Here is a 16,019-nt window from a genome sequence, read left to right as displayed (position 1 = left end):
TCATCTGGGGGAACCGCCTGTCACTTTTCCAGGGAGAGCAGTAGTTAAGGAGGAGAAGCCAAAGGAGGTCAGAGGGCAGCAGCTTCTGTAAATCCCTCCCGGGCGTGTCTGCCCTTGAAGCCAGAGCTGGACTGGCCCCAGCCTGCAGGGAGCCTCCCTGGCTCCCAGCTTGGCGTCCGCCCTGCCCACCCCACCGGCCATGTCAGTCAACCCCAGCGCTAAAGGAACCGACCACCCAACCCTCTGTACCATCTCCTGGGGCCGCTGCAGCAGAGCGCCACAAGCTGGGCTGCTTACATGGCAGAAACTATGTTCTCACGGTTCTGAAGGCCACAAGTCTGAGACGGGATGTGGGCAGGGCTGTGCTTGCTCCGGGGAGCTGGGGGTGGGGGGTCCTTCCCGCCCCCCCCCCCCCAGCTCCTGGTGTGGCCCACGGTCCTTGGTGTCCTGGGCCTGTGGTCCCATCACCCCAGCCTCTGTCTCCATCTTCACGTGGCTTCTCCTCTGAGTCTTTTTTATTTTATTTTTATTTTTTAAAGATTTTTTTTTTTGATGTGTACCATTTTTAAAGTCTTTGTTGAATTTGTTACAAGATTGCTTCTGTTTGACGTTTTGGTTTTTTGGCCCCGAGGCATGTGGGATCTTAGTGCCCCGACCAGGGATCAAACCCACACCCCCTGCACTGGAAGGCAGAGTCTCCACCACTGGACCACCAGGGAAGTCCCTGTGTCTGTCTCTTATAAGGTCATTGGATTCAGGGCCATCCTCATCCAGGATGAGCTCATGTCAAGACCCTTAATTTAGTTACATCTGCAAAGACGTTTTTTCCAAATAAGGAAGGCCCCATTCTCAGGTCTGGAAGCAACCACTGCACCATCCTGTACCCCCAGTTCCACGCCTTCCCTGCCCAGGACCCTCTCCCCCCAGCCCCGGACCCGTCTACAACATAAGGAAGATAGAAGACTAAGACCCTCCCTCGCTCGGATCCCTCCCAGGGCTCCTCAGCGTAAAATCCACACCCTCACCACCAGTCACCACCTGGGGAAGGGCTGGATTTCAAACTCCACCCTCTCAGAAAAATGCACTGAAAACCTTAAGCTGGGGACTCCCCTGGTGGCGCAGTGGTTAAGAATCTGCCTGCCAATGCAGGGCACACGGGTTCGAGCTGGCGCCCTGGTCCGGGAAGATCCCACATGCCGCGGAGCAACTAAGCCTGTGCACCACATCTACTGAGCCTGCGCTCTAGAGCCCGCGAGCCACAACTACTGAGCCCGCGTGCCACAACTACTGAAGCCCGTGCTCTGCAACAAAGAGAAGCCACCACCATGAGAAGCCCGCGCACCACAAGGAAGAGTAGCCCCCGCTCGCCACAACTAGAGAAAGCCGGCAGGCAGCAACAAAGACCCAACACAGCCAAAAATAAATAAATAAATAAATAAATAAATAAATTATTTTTTTAAAAAAACAGAAACCTTAAGCTGGAACATTTTAGCAATGGACAGATGGGTGTGACAGAGAATAAAACCCTCATGTTTTCTCTCCCCTTGTCTTTGCGTTCAAAACGTTTCACAGGAAGAAGTAGAAAGCAAACAAACCAAAGCAGACGTCCAGGGACAGGACGGTGGCTGGTGTCCTGAGTATGAGGCCCGGAGAAAGGACGGCTCGGGGGCAGCCAGGGCCAGGTGGGAAGGGCCGGGCGGAGACCCGGGAAGGCGTGCCGGGTGACAGGCACAGCCAGGCAAAGGCTCGGGCCAGGGACAGTGCCAGCAAGGCTGGAGCCAAGCGCGGGGGAGGTGAGGGCGCTGAGGCCCGAGGGTCGGCGGGGCCGGGCCCCAGGGAGGAGTTTGGCTCTTCCTTCTTCCTGCCTGGCTAGAGCCAGCGGTGGCCCGTCTGTGCCAACAGCAGAGCTGGGAGGCGCTTTCCTTGCCCTTCTGTTTGTGGATCTCTGGACCGCTCCCAAGGCGCCCGCAGGCCTCAGAGGCCAGTGGGGGAGACCCAGGGAGGATCCTGGCTCTCCCATGGCCAATTAGGGGCGCCCGCAAGCCCAGGCCTTGCCGGCTGTGCGTGTCCCTGCGCGCACGCACAGCCGGCAAGGAGCACGGGGTGTGCATGGGGTGCACACAAGGACAGAGAGTTGGGGGGGCGAAGAGGAGAGTTACGGGTGACCGGATCGGCTGCTTTCGACAGGCAGGGTCAGAGGTGCCCCGTGGAACACAGGGCTGCAGGACAACCAGTGACATCTGAATTTCAGATAGACAACAGATCGTGTGCGGATAGTGTGTGGGATATATTATACTAAATAATTAGTGATTTTTTGCAAATCTGAAATTCAAATGTAACTGGGTGTCGTGTGTTTTTATTTGCTGAATCTGGCCACCCTTGCCTGGGCTGATCCTGAAAGGCCTCTTCTTAGAAGCAGAAGGGGACATGGGACCCTCCTGACCCGGCTGGAGCCAGGACCCAGCTGAGGAGGGAGGGGGCAGGGAGGCACCACTGTGTTCTGGCAACCCCACGATTTCCCACGAGATCCGCCCTCAGCCCGGCTCTGGGCCGACGGGGGCACAGAGATCCGCCCAGGCCTGGAGGTCCTTTGAGGCCAGCTGGCTGCTTGCCCCCATCCTCCCGCACGTCCCTCTCGACCCCGCTCTGTGCAGCCTTGCTGAGCCTGCCAGTGAATCTCCAGGAGGAGAGGCCTCTGTCCTGGCCCCTCTGCCACACCCTTCCAGCCTTTTCCTCCAGGATCCCGGGCGGGCCGTGAGCCGGCTCTGCCCAGGCTCCTCCTCCAGCTGCCTCCAGCTGCTCCCAGACTCACAGCTCAGCCCTCCAGGGGCTGCTGCCCCTCCTCATACACGTGTCACCTCCAATGTCGTCGCCTCCAAGAGACCACCTGGCCCCTCATCTAAAGCGGTGCCCCCTGATGGACATCACCCCATTTTTTAATTGAGATGATTCACATACCATACAATTCACCCACGAAAGCGTAAACAGTTCTGGTACATTCACAGAGTTGAGCACTCAGCATCACAATCAGTTTTAGAACATTTCATCGCCCTAGAAAGCAACGCCGTCCCCATGAGCAGTCACCCCCTCCCCCTCCCCAGCCCCGACAACCACGAACCCACTGTCTGTCCCTGTGGATCTGCCTGTTCTGGACATTTCCCATCAATGGAATCACACACATCGTGTGTCCTTCTGTGCCTGGCTTCTCTCACTGAGCATCGTGTTCTCAGGGTCCATCCACGTGGTAGTGAGTGTCAGGGCTTCACCCCTCTGCGTGGCTGAGTGACATTCCAGTGTGTGGAGGGACCACATTTTCTTTATGCATTCACCCATTGATGGGCATTCGAGCTGTTCCACTTTTTGGCTGTTGTGCTGCTGTGAACATGGCAGTGGAAGTTTCTGTATGGACGTGAGTTTTCAGTTCTCTGCGGCACACACCTAGGACTGGCGTTGCTGGGTCAGGTGGTCACTCCGTTTAACCTTTTGAGGAGCAGCTGAACCATTTCACCTCCTCACCAGCCCTGCCCAGGGTTCCACTTCCTCATCTTGTTATTTTCTACCCTTCTGATGAGGGCCGTCGTGGTGGGTGTGAAGTGGTGTCTCACTGTGGTTTCTGCCTGCCTTCCCCTGAGCAACTAACTTCTCACGTGCTAATGTTATTTGCATGTCTTCTTTGGAGAAATGTGTTTTCAGATCCTTTGTCCATTTTTTAGTTGGGTTATTTGTCCTTTTTAAGAGTTAAGGGACTTCCCTGGTGGTCCAGTGGTTAAGACTCTACGCTCCCAATGCAGGGGGGCCGGGTTCCATCCCTCGTCAGGGAACTAGATCCTGCATGCCACGACTAAGAGCACACATGCGACAATGAAGATCCCACAAGCCGCAATAAAAAAAAAAAAAAAAAAGATCCTGCACGCCGCAACGAAGACGTCACGCGCGGCAACGAAGATCCCCCATGCCGGAGCCAAAAAAAATAAATTTTTCTTTTTTAACTTGAGTTAAAAAAAAAAAGAGTTGAGTTGTAAGTGGTCTTTATATAGTCTAGATACAAGTCCCTTATCAGATACATGATTACCAGTATTTTCTCCCATTCCTTGGGTTGTCTTTTCACTTTCTTCTCTGAAGCACAAAAGTTTTTAATTTTGATGAATTCCAATTTATCTGATTTTTTGTTGCTGTTGCTTGTGCTTCTGGTGACATATGTAAGATACCATTGCCTAATCCAAGGTCACAAAGACTGCATACCCTGGTTTTGTTTGAAAGTATTTTGTCATTTTTAGAAGTATTTGTTGTAAAACACGGGGACCTCAGCGTAGGTGTTCCAGCCAAATACAGGACGGCCAGTTACATTTGAATCAGGTAAATGGTGATACTTTCCTTGCAAGACTGTGTTCAAACACCGCACGGGACACTTACACTAAGAAATTACTCATTCTCTGCTTGAAACTCAAACTTAACTGCTGTCCAGCTATTTTTATTTGCTAAATCTGGCAGCCTCACCCCAGGGGACACATCCCATCTGTTCACAGCGATCCCCATCGCCTCCCTCGATTCTCTTTAAATTTTTTGCACTATGGCAAAGTACACATAAGTTGAGCAATTTACACTTTGAGCGTAAAGTTAAGATCTTAAACTTGGAAAGACAGCTGGCCCCCGCCCGGTCTCTCAGGCCCCGCCCCGTTTCCTAGCAACTTAGCCTCGCCCCTGGCCGCAGCGCGTGGCCCACCCGGGTGGTCACGTGGTGCCGCCCATTCGGCTTCCGTAGCGCGAGTCGGCCGGGTCCGCGCGTGCGTACATGCGTCCGGGCGCGTGCGCAGGTGGTGGCCGACTCACCGTGCGCGCCCCGCCCCGCGACGCCGCCTGCGTGCGCGCGACCGGCGGCTGTCCGGTTCTTATAGCGCCGCGGGCGGCGGTTGCGCGGGGACGGCGGGACGGCGGGACATGGCGGCTGTGTGGCTCGTGGTGCTGGGGCTCGTGCTGCTGAGCGCTCAGGGCGACTTCGGGGCAGGTAAAGACCTTGGGGAGGGGGCGCGAAGCCTGCTGGTGGTCTGGCCTGGCTGGGGGTGGCCCGCCCTCTGCTCCAGGGGAGACCCCAGCCCGGGCGAGAGGGAGGAGAACCCGGCCGGTGGAGGGAGACCCCGCCTGGGGGATGGGGAGGGAGACTCCGAGCTGAAACCGATCTGCGCGAGGCAGCTTAGGAGGGACTTTCCCGCTCGGAGTGCTTGGGCGGGGGCCGCAGGGGAGCCCCCGGGCGCCCAGGCCCTGGCTGTCATCCGGGAGGTGGGCTATTGTCCTCACGGGGGCGCGGGCACCCAGGCACGTGACGGCCCCTGAGCCGGGTCGGCTTTCCGGCCGGAGGGATTGTCCTTCTTCCCGGGATTTAGGTCCCGTGTCTCGCTCTGGCTCTGCACTTGTCCTTGGAGTCGCCCGAACACTTAAACCCTTGTGGGGAGGCATACACTATGCTTCCTTCGTTTTTGTCTGATTTCGGGGCCCAGAAGAAGGTGGAGGCTGGTCCACCTTCCTGTTTTTACAGGGATGGAAACGGAGGCCCCGGCCGGGAGGGGAGGTGTTCTGAGGTCACCGTGAGCCCCCCGGCTCAGAGCAGGAGCTGTGGGGGGGGACTGTTTTTACAGACTCTCAAACGGAGCTCCTCACGGGAAGGGCAGCCTGTTGGGTGGGCAGACGTGGTTTAGAGAATGCTCACAGCAAAATGGGTTAAGGCGTGCTTTTCTGGGAGAAAGCAGGGCAGCCTCTCTTTTGCCTGAAAGAGATTTTTTTTCCTGTATGGAGCGCGACTTCCCGTTTGGTTCTGGGTTAACGATTTATAGTGACCAGCGTGTAGAGAACAAAGTGCAGACCAGCAGGGTCTGGGGCTCTTCCCACAAGGGAGGCAGGAGCAGGTGGGCTCTGAGGGGCGTGGCAGCTGCCCTAGGGCATGGGAGGGGCTGCCCCTTAGAGAAGCTTCACCGGCTTACTGCTGACCTACTTTTAGATCTCAGTTCGCCTCTTTCTTTTGCCTCATAATCAAAACGGCCATTTATTGACCGCCCTGTGGACGAGGCCCCTGGCGGGCAAGGTGAGTGCCTGGCAGCCTGAGCCCTTTAGACGCAGCCCTCGCCAGCCAGCGGGGAAGGAGGGCCCTCGGTGTTCTGCTGGGGGCACAGCTCCTCCGATCCATCACCCTTGTCTGTGGGGTTGCTCTTACACACTCACACCACGTGAGTGTGTGCAGTGGGCGGTCCTGGTTTATTTACGCCGCGTCTGAATCCCCCTGGGACTGTATCTGTGCCTTGTCCTCCTTTTTCACTTTCCACCTTTCCCAGGGACTCTGGGAAAGACCTGAAAGTCTGGGTCATGCGTCCTTTTTCTGCCTGGGGTGAGTGAGTTCGTGGCAGTGTTTGCCTTTCCTGGCCAGGTCAGCTCTCCAGAAACCTGCCTCAGGGGACTCTGCTGGAGCAGGTGTCTTCGGTGCCCCCATCGCCTGAGGCCCCAGGTTGGTCCTCCTGCTGGGAGAGCCCTGCTCTCCAGGCTGTGCAGGGCCCTGTGGTCCTGGCGCGGCTGGTGGGCAGGCACGGACTTGCTAGCTGGGTCCCTCTCTGAGCCTTGGGTGAGGGGCCGGAGCCCCGAGCCCGCAGGATTGGAGGGGTGAGCAGCCCGGGGCTGGCCTCCCAGAGGCGGTCTCTCCTGGCCACCGCCTCGTCCCGATAGCTCCCTCCAGGATGTGTACCCAAGGCCTGCCTGGCCCTGCGCCCCGCCCGGCCCGGCTGCCGAGTGGGCACAGAGGAGGGGTGGCTGTTTTTAGATGAAGGTGACTTTACTTGAAAACATGGGTTGCAGTCACATGGTCGGGAAGGAGGGTCAGGCGCTCTCGGGTTCCCAGGGCTCTGGGAGGGCCTGCCTGTGCACGGCCGGGGCCCTTGTGAGTTTTTGGGGTGTTGCCCCGGGCCTCCTGGGCGCTGGGCGTGGCTGGGGGTTGTGGAGGGTGGGCTTTTCACCCTTTTCCCGTCACCGCCCCCTGAGGAGCATTTTGAGGCATTCTTTCTAATGGCCCTGTCCCAGTGACCTGTCAGTGTCACAGATGTTACATCCCCAGTGGCAGCAGTCTCTGTGGTGGCCCTGGGGGCCACAACCCAGTACCCACCTTGGAGTGACCCGGCCTGTTGCGGATGGGTGACCGGCCTGTGGCAGATGACTGGGGCGGACGGGCTGGCTCCCTTGCTGCGTGTGTCCCTCTGGCCAGGACAGGGGTGTTGGCCTGCGGCCTGCGGGGCCTCAGGCAGGGAGGGCTCTCCCGGGCGAGGCTGGCCAGCCCGTTGGCCTCTGCAGACCCCCGGGAGGCGTGGAGTTGGGGCCCACCTCTGCCCCTCTCTGAGAGCTGAGGCCCCGCCCTGCTGCCACCTGGAGGAGACCTGCGGGCACTCCTCTCTCCTCCAGGAGGCAGGGTGGGGCCTGGGTAAGACCTGCCTGAGCGCCCCTGTCCGAGGCTCCAGGGTGCAGAGGCAGGCCCTGTCTGGGCGAAGCGCCACCTCTGGCCTCACTTCCTGCCCTGACTCACCTCCCAGCTCTGTACGGAGCTGCTGGTTCTGCAGTCTTGGGGAAATCTTGACGGAGAAATGCGGGTTTCCGGAGGCCTTTGGTGAAAGTGACGCAGAGGTCCAGCCTCACGCCTCTGTCTGCCTGTAACCGCCTGGCCTGAGGCCTGAGTTGCCAGGGGGCGGACGTGAAGGCCGGCCTGTCCCCGGGGCCTTGTGGCCAGCCAGGTGTGCTCTCCTACACGGCCGGTGCACACGCATGTGCCGCGTGTGCCTCTGCACCTACGTGTCCATGCACACGTGCGGGCACTGCTGCGGGTGTGCCCCCAGGAGCGGGGAGCACCTGGAGCTGCAGAGGGGCCGCCTTTGCTTCAGTCCCTGCTGGCCCGGACTTCTGAGACATCCTGTCCCCTTTTGAAGAAAGAGCCAGCAGGTGGCCAGAGGCGGGGCGGTGAGGGCTGGCGGGGCGGTGAGGGCTGGCGGCTCAGGAAGAGGCCCCGCCAGGCCCTGCACGTGTTCTGTGCACGCGCTGGCCTCGGGTCCCGCCTCTTCCACCCGAAGGAGGCTGGCATCCCCCGGACCAGAATGCAGCGGGGGCGCTGGGGCCTGCGTGCGGCCAGCCCACCCAGGACCTAACACACAGGCCCAGGCGCGATCTCAGATGCCCAAGGAGATGTGTGCTCTGCCCGCGGTCGTTCCAGAAAGCGGCCCAGCTGTGAAGTCTGTCCTGGGATTTGAGCTTTAATTTTCTTAGCGACTAAGGAGTCCATGAGGACGGGGGAGCCCGAGCAGGCTCTGCTGTCCGGTGTGGCCGGACACCATCTTCTCGTGCTGTCAGGACATCTTGCCTCTGGGTTGGACTATTGGGCGTCAGCCGGAGGGTTCCTGGTGCCGAGTCCAGCCGGGGGTCATGACCTGCGACCATTCTGCTTAGCTTCATGTGCTTTGTCTGTGCTCACACAGTTGTGCCGTCAGAAGTCACCGTGTGACCCCAGTGAGGAAGCGGGAGTCCGGGGTGGCGGCCTGCCCGGTGGGTGTTGGGGCCCCGCAGCCTGGCTGCTTTCCTACTGGCTGAACTGTTCCAGTGCAGTCCTGGATTCTGCTTTCACCTCATTTTATGCCAGAGGCCTCTGGGCCGGCTCCCTCTGTGCCCAAGTCCTGTGGGCGTGGCCTTCTCCAAGGGTCGCCTCGGGTGACGGTTCTGGAGAAACAGGCGCTACCTGGTAGACACCACTGTGCCTTGGACCCGGCTTTATAAAGTCCCCACTGTCCCCAAGGACAGCGCGGGCAGCCCTGTGCTGCCCCGGGATCCCGGGTGGCTTGACAGGAGTATCCCCAGGACACCTGCTCCCAGCCCTGGGATAGGGCTCTGGTGTGGACATTCACTGAAGGTCAGCATCTGGAGGTGCGGCCTGACCCCCAGCAAAGGGGTCCTCATTCTGGCCTGCCGTCCTGGCCCCCTCCCTGAACGCCCAGAGGTCTGGGGTCTCCTGCCCCTGGTCCCTGGAGAGGAGCCCTCCCCAGCTCAAGCCCAGTCTCCTGGCTCCAGAACTGTCAGCGTGCTTCTCACTGTCTGGTTCTAACTGGCTTCACATTTTGGTTCGCAAAGAGAAGGTCGTATTGAATGGGGAGGTTGCCTGGTTGGAAATTGAGCGGAAGGGCTGCTGGGAGTCGCCCCAGCGCCCCAGGCAGGAGGACAGACTGTCATTTGTATGGAGGTTTGTGGCACATGCGGCCTTCTGGGAAGCAGGCACCTCCAGGACGGGGCCGCTGCAGCCCCCTGGCCCCCGTGGCCTGAGCACACCTGTCCCACCCACCCCGGGTGGCCTTGCCTTGGTTGTGGGAGAGAGGGGGAACATGCAAGACTACCCAGAGCAGGGGTGGTGACCTGGGCGGTGATGGACTTCAACTTTCCGAAAAGACCTTTTGGGGCTGCGGGGCTGGACCCAGCAGTCGCTGCCCTGGTCCTTGTTCTGGGACCGGGGTGGGCGCTGCTGCTGTTCCCACGCCCAAGGCCCAGCCAGTTAGGACAATTCCTGGCAGAATCCTGCCCCAGACCCCGAGGGGAGGGCCTTCCAGGAGCCCCATGCGGTTCTGGGCCCTGGGTACCAGCCCTGGCTTCTCTCCCTCTGGGGAGTTGGGATGGGAGAAGTGGCAGACTCTTTGGGTTCTCCCCTGACACCATTCTCTTCTCTTCTTTGGCTGCCCAGGGAGCAGGATCTGGACTTCCGTAGATGATGATGGCTCCAGAACCCGCCTCACGTGCGCCTTGAATCACAGCGCCACCGAGATTGTGGGCCACCGCTGGGTGAAGGGGGGCAAGGTGCTGAAGGAGGATGCGCTGCCCGGCCTGAGGACCGAGTACGAGTGAGTGAGGCTGCCCCAGCAGGAAAGGGCGGGGCCTGCTTGGTCTCCAGGGGCCTCTGGTCAGCGAGTACGGGGGTGGTAGTCAGCGGGCTGGCTCTGGAAAGATGTTGGGAACGGGCTCAGACGGGGGTTTGGAGACGGCCGAGGCCCGGGATGCAGGGAGGGTCCAGTGGCTGCCAGACTTCACCACCTCCAAGACCCGTCCTTCCTTCCGGCGCACTGGGGACCCCGGTTCCTGGCTTGCTGGGTTCTGAGCACCGCCGGGGCCACTGCGGAGCCTTGTCTGGGGGGAGGAGCGGCTCTGGAAGCCCAGGGCTCCTGGATGTGGGTGTGGGGTAAGCTGCCTGCCGCCCCTGCACCTCCTGGTCCCTTCTCCCCGGGGAGACACCACCCCCCCCCCCCCCGCCCCCCGCCCCTGCCCGGCAGGGTTTGGACAGAAGCTTCTCGGCTCACACCCCGCTCACCGCGTCTGCCTGCAGCGTGGACTCGGACGATCGCTCGGGCCAGTACTCCTGCATCTTCCTTCCAGAGCATGCGGGCCGCACCGACCTGGAAGTGAAGGGTGGGCTCCTGGGGGCCCCGGGCCTGAGGGGCTGGGGTGGAGGCGGGCAGGGCGGCTCCAGCTCTGGCCCCGCGGCCCCGGGGTCAGACTCCAGCTCGCCCTCCTCCCCGCAGGGCCCCCCAGCGTCAAGGCGGTGAAGAAGTCGGAGCACGCCACTGAGGGGGAGACTGTGGTGCTGGCCTGCAAGTCGGACTCCTTCCCGCCCGTCGCCGACTGGCTGTGGTCCAAGATGACCGACTCTGGGGACCAGGCCATCGCTAACAGCTCCCAGAACAAGTTCTTCGTGGTCTCCTCGGAGACCAGGACGGAGCTGCATATCCCAGACCTGGACCTGAGCTCAGACCCCGGCAAGTATGTCTGCAACGGCACCAACTCAGAGGGCGCTGACCAGGCGGTCATCACGCTGCGCGTGCGCAACCGCTTCGCCGCCCTCTGGCCCTTCCTGGGCATCGTGGCCGAGGTGCTTGTGCTGGTCACCATCATCTTCATCTACGAGAAGCGGCGGAAGCCGGACGAGGTCCTAGATGGTGAGCCGGCCCCGCACGCCCTCTGCTCCCCTCCTGGTGGGGGGACCCCTGGGGCCGGGGCCGCTATCCGGGAGTGTGGGGCTGAGGGTCAGCCCCCTTGGCCACCGTGTCCCAGGGCCTCCCCGGGGCACCCGCCCCCTTCCCTGGCTGGGGGTGTCTGTCGGCCCTTACGGCCTCACCTGCCCCTCTCTCCTCCTCACTGGGCTGCCAGCAGGCGTCCTCCGCGGTGAGTGCCCCTCCATTGGCTTGGTCTCCGCCTGTGGAGGCTGCTTTGGGCCCAGGGCTGTGGCACCAAGCGAGCCCCTGGCCTTGTGTAATGGGGCCACTGGGGCGCCTGCCCGTGGGTGGGGCTGGGGGCCAGGCAGGGCCCCCAGGTGCCCCTCACACTGAGACCCCAGACAGCTCACATGAGGGTGCGTGTCCTGGGGCGGGCTGGCCCCCACATTGCAGTCGGGGAAGCTGAGGGCAGCGCCCCGCGGGATGGGGCCGCCCGGTGCGTGGCCTGGTGAGCAGACCCGCCGCTGACAGCCCGTTCTCCTCTCTTGCATGTGGCTGTGCACCTGCACAGACGAGGACGCCGGCTCTGCGCCACTGTAAGTCCCTGCCTTGCTGGGGGCGGGCGGGTCGCTGGGCAGAGCTGGGAGGCATGAGGGGCAGCTGTCTGGCCCTCCCGTCACCAGGAAGAGCAGCGGGCACCACGTGAACGACAAAGACAAGAACGTTCGCCAGAGGAACTCCAGCTGAGAGGTGAGGGGGGAGGGGAGGGGAGGGCGGGGCGGCCGAGGGCGGGGCTCCTGCTCCTGAGGCTGGTCCGAGTGCCCCTTCCCCTTCCCCTTCCCCTTCCCCTTCCCCTTCCCCGCAGGACCAGGACGAGTCTGCAGGCGCCCATCCCAGCGTTTGCACAACCCCGTGCCCTTTCCTCTTACGGAAGCCCACCTGGCAAAAGCAAACCATGTTGTGCATTCAAATCGCGTTTTCTCACCTTTTTAAAAAAAAACTAAGCTAGGGTTTTCTGTGTGTAGAATTCTGCCCCTTAGGGGCTCTGCTTTTCTTTTTTAACCATCTCGTGAGCCCCCCAGGGGAGTCGTGAGGTTTGTGTGAGGCCCCTGCCGCCCCCACCACCCGTCCCCTCGCATCCCCTGGGCCGTTGGTCTCCTGGTCTGGGTGTGGAGGACAGACGGCCCTTTTTCTGAGGCTCCCGCCCCAGATCCACCTCCTGAGGCTGCTCGGTTGTGTGGGGCCAGAGCCAAGTCCCTGCCCTTTACAGAAGGTCCCAGGCGGAGCCGCGGTGCCAAGCATCCTGCCGTGAGAAGCCAGTGCTGTCGGGTCACTGCAGGTCTGAGCACGTGGCCGCCCTGAGGGCGTCCCCCTCACCGCTGCCCCGTCCACACGCCCAGGAAGAGGGTGTCTGCTGCTCTTCTCAGAGCAGGAGCCACTGTGATGGGCCTCTCTCCCCACCCTACCTTCCTACTCCCCAATAAAGTGTGACCCCTCATCCTCTCCCGGCTCCTGTCTGCGCCGAGCCTGGGTCTCACCAAGAAAGCTCGTGGGGCGTTCAGCCGGTGAGGCGTAACGAGGTTAGGGTGCACGGGGGCTGGGTGGTGGGTAAAGCCGGGAGTGGTGGACAGACCACTGCAGCAGGACTGGCTCTCCAGTTCTTGTAAGCCTGCTTCTGCCCTTCAAAGGGTATCTGGACAAAACCAGGGCATCCTTCCCGGGGGCCCCCAGGTCGGGATGGGCAGCCATTAGCCACCGCTGCCAGGCACCCAGCCGTCCTGGTCAGAACGCTCCCGGTGCCTTCGGTGGTCTGAGGGGCAGGTGAGCAGCTGGGACCTCGCTCTGGAGCTGCGAGTCTGTCCGGAGGCACATCTGGGGTGGGGGCGGGGTGCCCCTCTTGGGACTCTAGCTGGGGATGGGGGGCAGCCCAGAGAACCCCAGGAGCAGCTCTGCACCAGCCCCCGGGGGGAGAAGGGGGTTGCCTGCTTACCCAACCTGCATCCCGGTAGCTGGGCCGAATGGGGAAGCACAGGTGGGGTTGAAGGGGGTGGGGGAGCAGGAGGTCATAGGAGGTGGGGCGGAGCCCTGGGACTCTGGTAAGTACCACCTAGGCCTCCCACTGGGCACACCTGGGGAAACAGTGCCAGAGGGGAAAGGGCTTGTCCAGGGTGACCCTTTTCCCACACCCAGGGGCTGTAGTCACCCCATGTCCCCCTCTGGAGCCCTGCCAGACCTGCAGGTCTGGGTGAGGGTCTCAAGCCACCTACTGGTCGGGGGAGGCAGGGGTCTCAGAGTGTTGGGCCAGCTCGTCCCAAATCTCCAGAGAAGCCAGAAATCTGGGCTCACGTGTGAAGTCTGCATTTTTCAATGTTGGGAAAAACAAATCACAACATAACCAACGCCTCAAAAATTTGACGGACTTGGCCCCCTGGCCGCCGGTTTGAGGCCCAGTGGGTTCTGAGGTGGGACGGAGAGGGCCTCTGCCCAGCAAATCCCACAGCCCCGGGATGGGGGTGGGTGGGGGGGGCAGGGTGGGTGGTTTGGGCTGGACCAGGCTGCCCCCTGTCTGCTGACCAGGTGTGTCACAAGAGTCACCCGCAGGTCTGGTTTCCCTGAGCACCCACGGGGAGAGTAGGGGTTCCTTTACGGGGGCCTTGCACCGCACAGCCTGGAGGAGATGCCCCCCAGTTCACAGGAGCTGAGCCCGCTGGTCCCCGAAGCCCTGGGGCTGGGGCTGGGGGCTGCGGCTGGCCAGCCGTTCCCTCCAGCCACCACCAGGGGGCACCACGTGCACACCCCTGAGGGCACTGGGGCCCAGGAAGTCAGGGGAGCCCCTGTCTACAGAGGTCTTGGGATGCCCTGCCTGTCCTGTGTGCCTCCCAGCTGGACACGCTGGGCCCTCGGTCCCGGGCACCCACCATCTAAACTTCTCCCGTCCAAAGGATGTACATGCCTGCTTGTTCACTGGGCCACGTGGTTGGCACTGACGGTGTACGTGGGTCCGGGGGTTCTGCCAGCACGGAAGGAGGTGACGATGAGGCTGGTCCCTCTCTGGGGATGCTGGTGAGGCTTGGGGCTCCATGTTGGAGGGCACGTGAGGTTGTCCCCGGCTCGGGGTCTGTGTGTGTCCTCACCGCACCCCAGCTGGGGCTCCGCCCACCTTCCCGCTGCACCCCTGGCGCCCACACACTTGGGGCTCGGGAACGACTGCTGGTTTCTTTGTCCAGACAGAAAGTGCGGGGTTGTCCGCAGGCAGCGCCTTGGGGGGCAGGAGAGGGTGGCATGTGGTGTGGAGAGGGGACCAGGCCCCCAGAGAGGGACGCCGCTCACACGTGCTTTTAGGAGAAGCCTGACCAGCAAACGGGGCCACTGGGCAGACGGCTCTGCATGTTTCCCTCACTGAGCATTTGATGAGCCCTGGCAGTCTTCGGCCCCCTGTGCCACTGGGGGCTGTTCTTGGCTGCAGCCGCTGGAGCTGCCTCAGTTTCCCCAGGGGCGGGACAGGAAGTCACCGGATGCAGTGAGATCATCTTTGGCAAATGCCTGGAGGCTCAGGACCCGGGGTCTGTCTCGGGGTCCCAGTCGCTGAGGCAGAGGGGCAGGGCTGGGCGTGCCTTCCTTCTGGGGCACAGGCTGCCCACCCCTTCCCTGGGCCCACCGCCCTCTGGACTGGGAGCCGTTCGAGGATGGGGACGGGCCCTGCGCTGGAGGCATCGGGGGCGCCTCCCAAGCCCCAGCCTCGTTCCTCCCCCACTCTGGGGCCCTGACGAAGAGCACCTCTGTTGTACACCGGGGGCACCCCAAGGTCCCATGGCGGCTGGCAGCAAGAGAGGAATTTAGGGGTCTCGCCTGGCAGCAGGGGGCAGAGGTGAGAAGGAATGGGCCAGAGGTGTGGGGGGTCCCGGGGGGAGTAAGGTCCGCAGGGAAAGGAAATCCCAGGTCAGCCGAGGACCCCACCCTCATCGCACAGATGCCAGGAGACTCAGGCCTGGGTGAGGGGCCCCCTACCTAAGGTCACTCTCCAGTCGGGGCTGGACGCCAGGGCGCTGCCTCGTACAATGGCGCTCGTGCGGGCAGCCCAGACTGGGAGATGCCATCCCCCTTCCGAAGTCAGCGGCACATGTGGGCACTCAGGCCCGCCACACAAGGCTGAGGGGACGGTCGGTCTTGCTCGAGTCTGGCGGTGAGTTTTCCAGGCAGCCCTCGGAGCTTAAACTCTGAGACCCCTCCCTGGTCCGGGGCCTGCCAAGACCCTGGCGTGGCTTTGTCTCCCTGGTCTCTAACTATTTTGCACTCAGAGGGCCCCCAAACTGTGGGCTCCAGGGCTTCGGACCTGGACCCGCCCCCAGCTGAGCAGGAAACACGGGCCATGTGCTGAGGTGCTGAGAGGCTGGGGAGGGGAGCTGCGGGCAGGACAGCAGGGCAAAGGCCTCGGGCCCCGGCCAGCTGGGCCTGCTGGAGGCCCCTGTGCCCAGAGCCCAGCGCTGGGGAGGAAGAGGTGGGGCAAACTGGGTGGGGAGGGACTGGGGCTTCCTTCCACGGGAAGTGGGAGTCCAGCAGCTTTGGGTAACAGACCACTCACTGTGAACTGACTTCGGGTTTTATTCCTGTTTGCCCAGGCTTGTCCCCAGCCCACCCCACCCCCACCACCTCTGGGTCCTCATCTCCTACAGCCCCCACCCACCAGGTCCTCCGTATCCCTTCTCCTCACACCAACCAGGCGCCGTCCTGCCTGAGGACCTTTGCACAGGCCACGACACCTGCCGGCCGCTCAGGGCTCCGTCCTCCCCTCAGGTCCTGGCTCTGACACCACCCACTCTGCAAGGCTTCAGACAACCCCCCAGCACCTCCTCATCCCCTGTCCCGGCTCAGGTTGAGCTCACCCCCTTCTAACGGACACTACAATGTCCGCTAAACATCACATCTGCTGTGTTGACTGTCACCCCACCAGGGCGGGGGCGGCCTGATAGGTTCACTTCTGAATCCCAGCCCCCATCAGGTGCCTCATAAGTATTTAGTGAATGAATGAATGAA

At 61.9% G+C, this 16,019-nt stretch overlaps 1 protein-coding gene across 2 annotated transcripts; it reads left to right on the top strand.

The window, feature by feature from the left end:
- Nucleotides 1-4,846: 4,846 nt before the first annotated feature.
- Nucleotides 4,847-12,483, top strand: BSG (basigin (Ok blood group)). 2 transcript variants are annotated; one of them, XM_068537462.1, is made up of 7 exons: nucleotides 4,847-5,005; nucleotides 9,743-9,899; nucleotides 10,379-10,461; nucleotides 10,575-10,988; nucleotides 11,557-11,581; nucleotides 11,669-11,735; nucleotides 11,851-12,230. In XM_068537462.1, exons 1-6 carry the CDS (start codon nucleotides 4,939-4,941, stop codon nucleotides 11,730-11,732), a joined length of 810 nt encoding a protein of 269 aa, XP_068393563.1. In that variant the 5' UTR covers nucleotides 4,847-4,938; the 3' UTR covers nucleotides 11,733-11,735; nucleotides 11,851-12,230. The 2 variants fall into 2 exon arrangements, with proteins under 2 accessions (XP_068393563.1, XP_068393562.1); XM_068537461.1 differs by lacking the exon at nucleotides 11,851-12,230 and adding an exon at nucleotides 12,256-12,483 and having other exon boundaries at nucleotides 4,848-5,005.
- The last annotated feature ends 3,536 nt before the right edge of the window (nucleotides 12,484-16,019 follow it).

The sequence above is a fragment of the Eschrichtius robustus genome, chromosome 2, assembly GCF_028021215.1.
Source record: "Eschrichtius robustus isolate mEscRob2 chromosome 2, mEscRob2.pri, whole genome shotgun sequence".
Lineage (NCBI taxonomy): Eukaryota > Metazoa > Chordata > Mammalia > Artiodactyla > Eschrichtiidae > Eschrichtius > Eschrichtius robustus.
Note: the sequence above shows the minus strand (reverse complement) of the source record. Positions and strands in the feature narration are given on the sequence as shown.

Excerpts from the sequence above, each read along its gene's own strand:
- BSG (XM_068537461.1), top strand. The coding sequence starts at position 4,939 with ATGGCGGCTGTGTGGCTCGTGGTGCTGGGGCTCGTGCTGCTGAGCGCT. Across the intron at positions 5,006-9,742 it reads TCAGGGCGACTTCGGGGCAG|GGAGCAGGATCTGGACTTCC; the intron begins GTAAAGACCTTG and ends TTGGCTGCCCAG. Across the intron at positions 10,989-11,556 it reads GCCGGACGAGGTCCTAGATG|ACGAGGACGCCGGCTCTGCG; the intron begins GTGAGCCGGCCC and ends GCACCTGCACAG.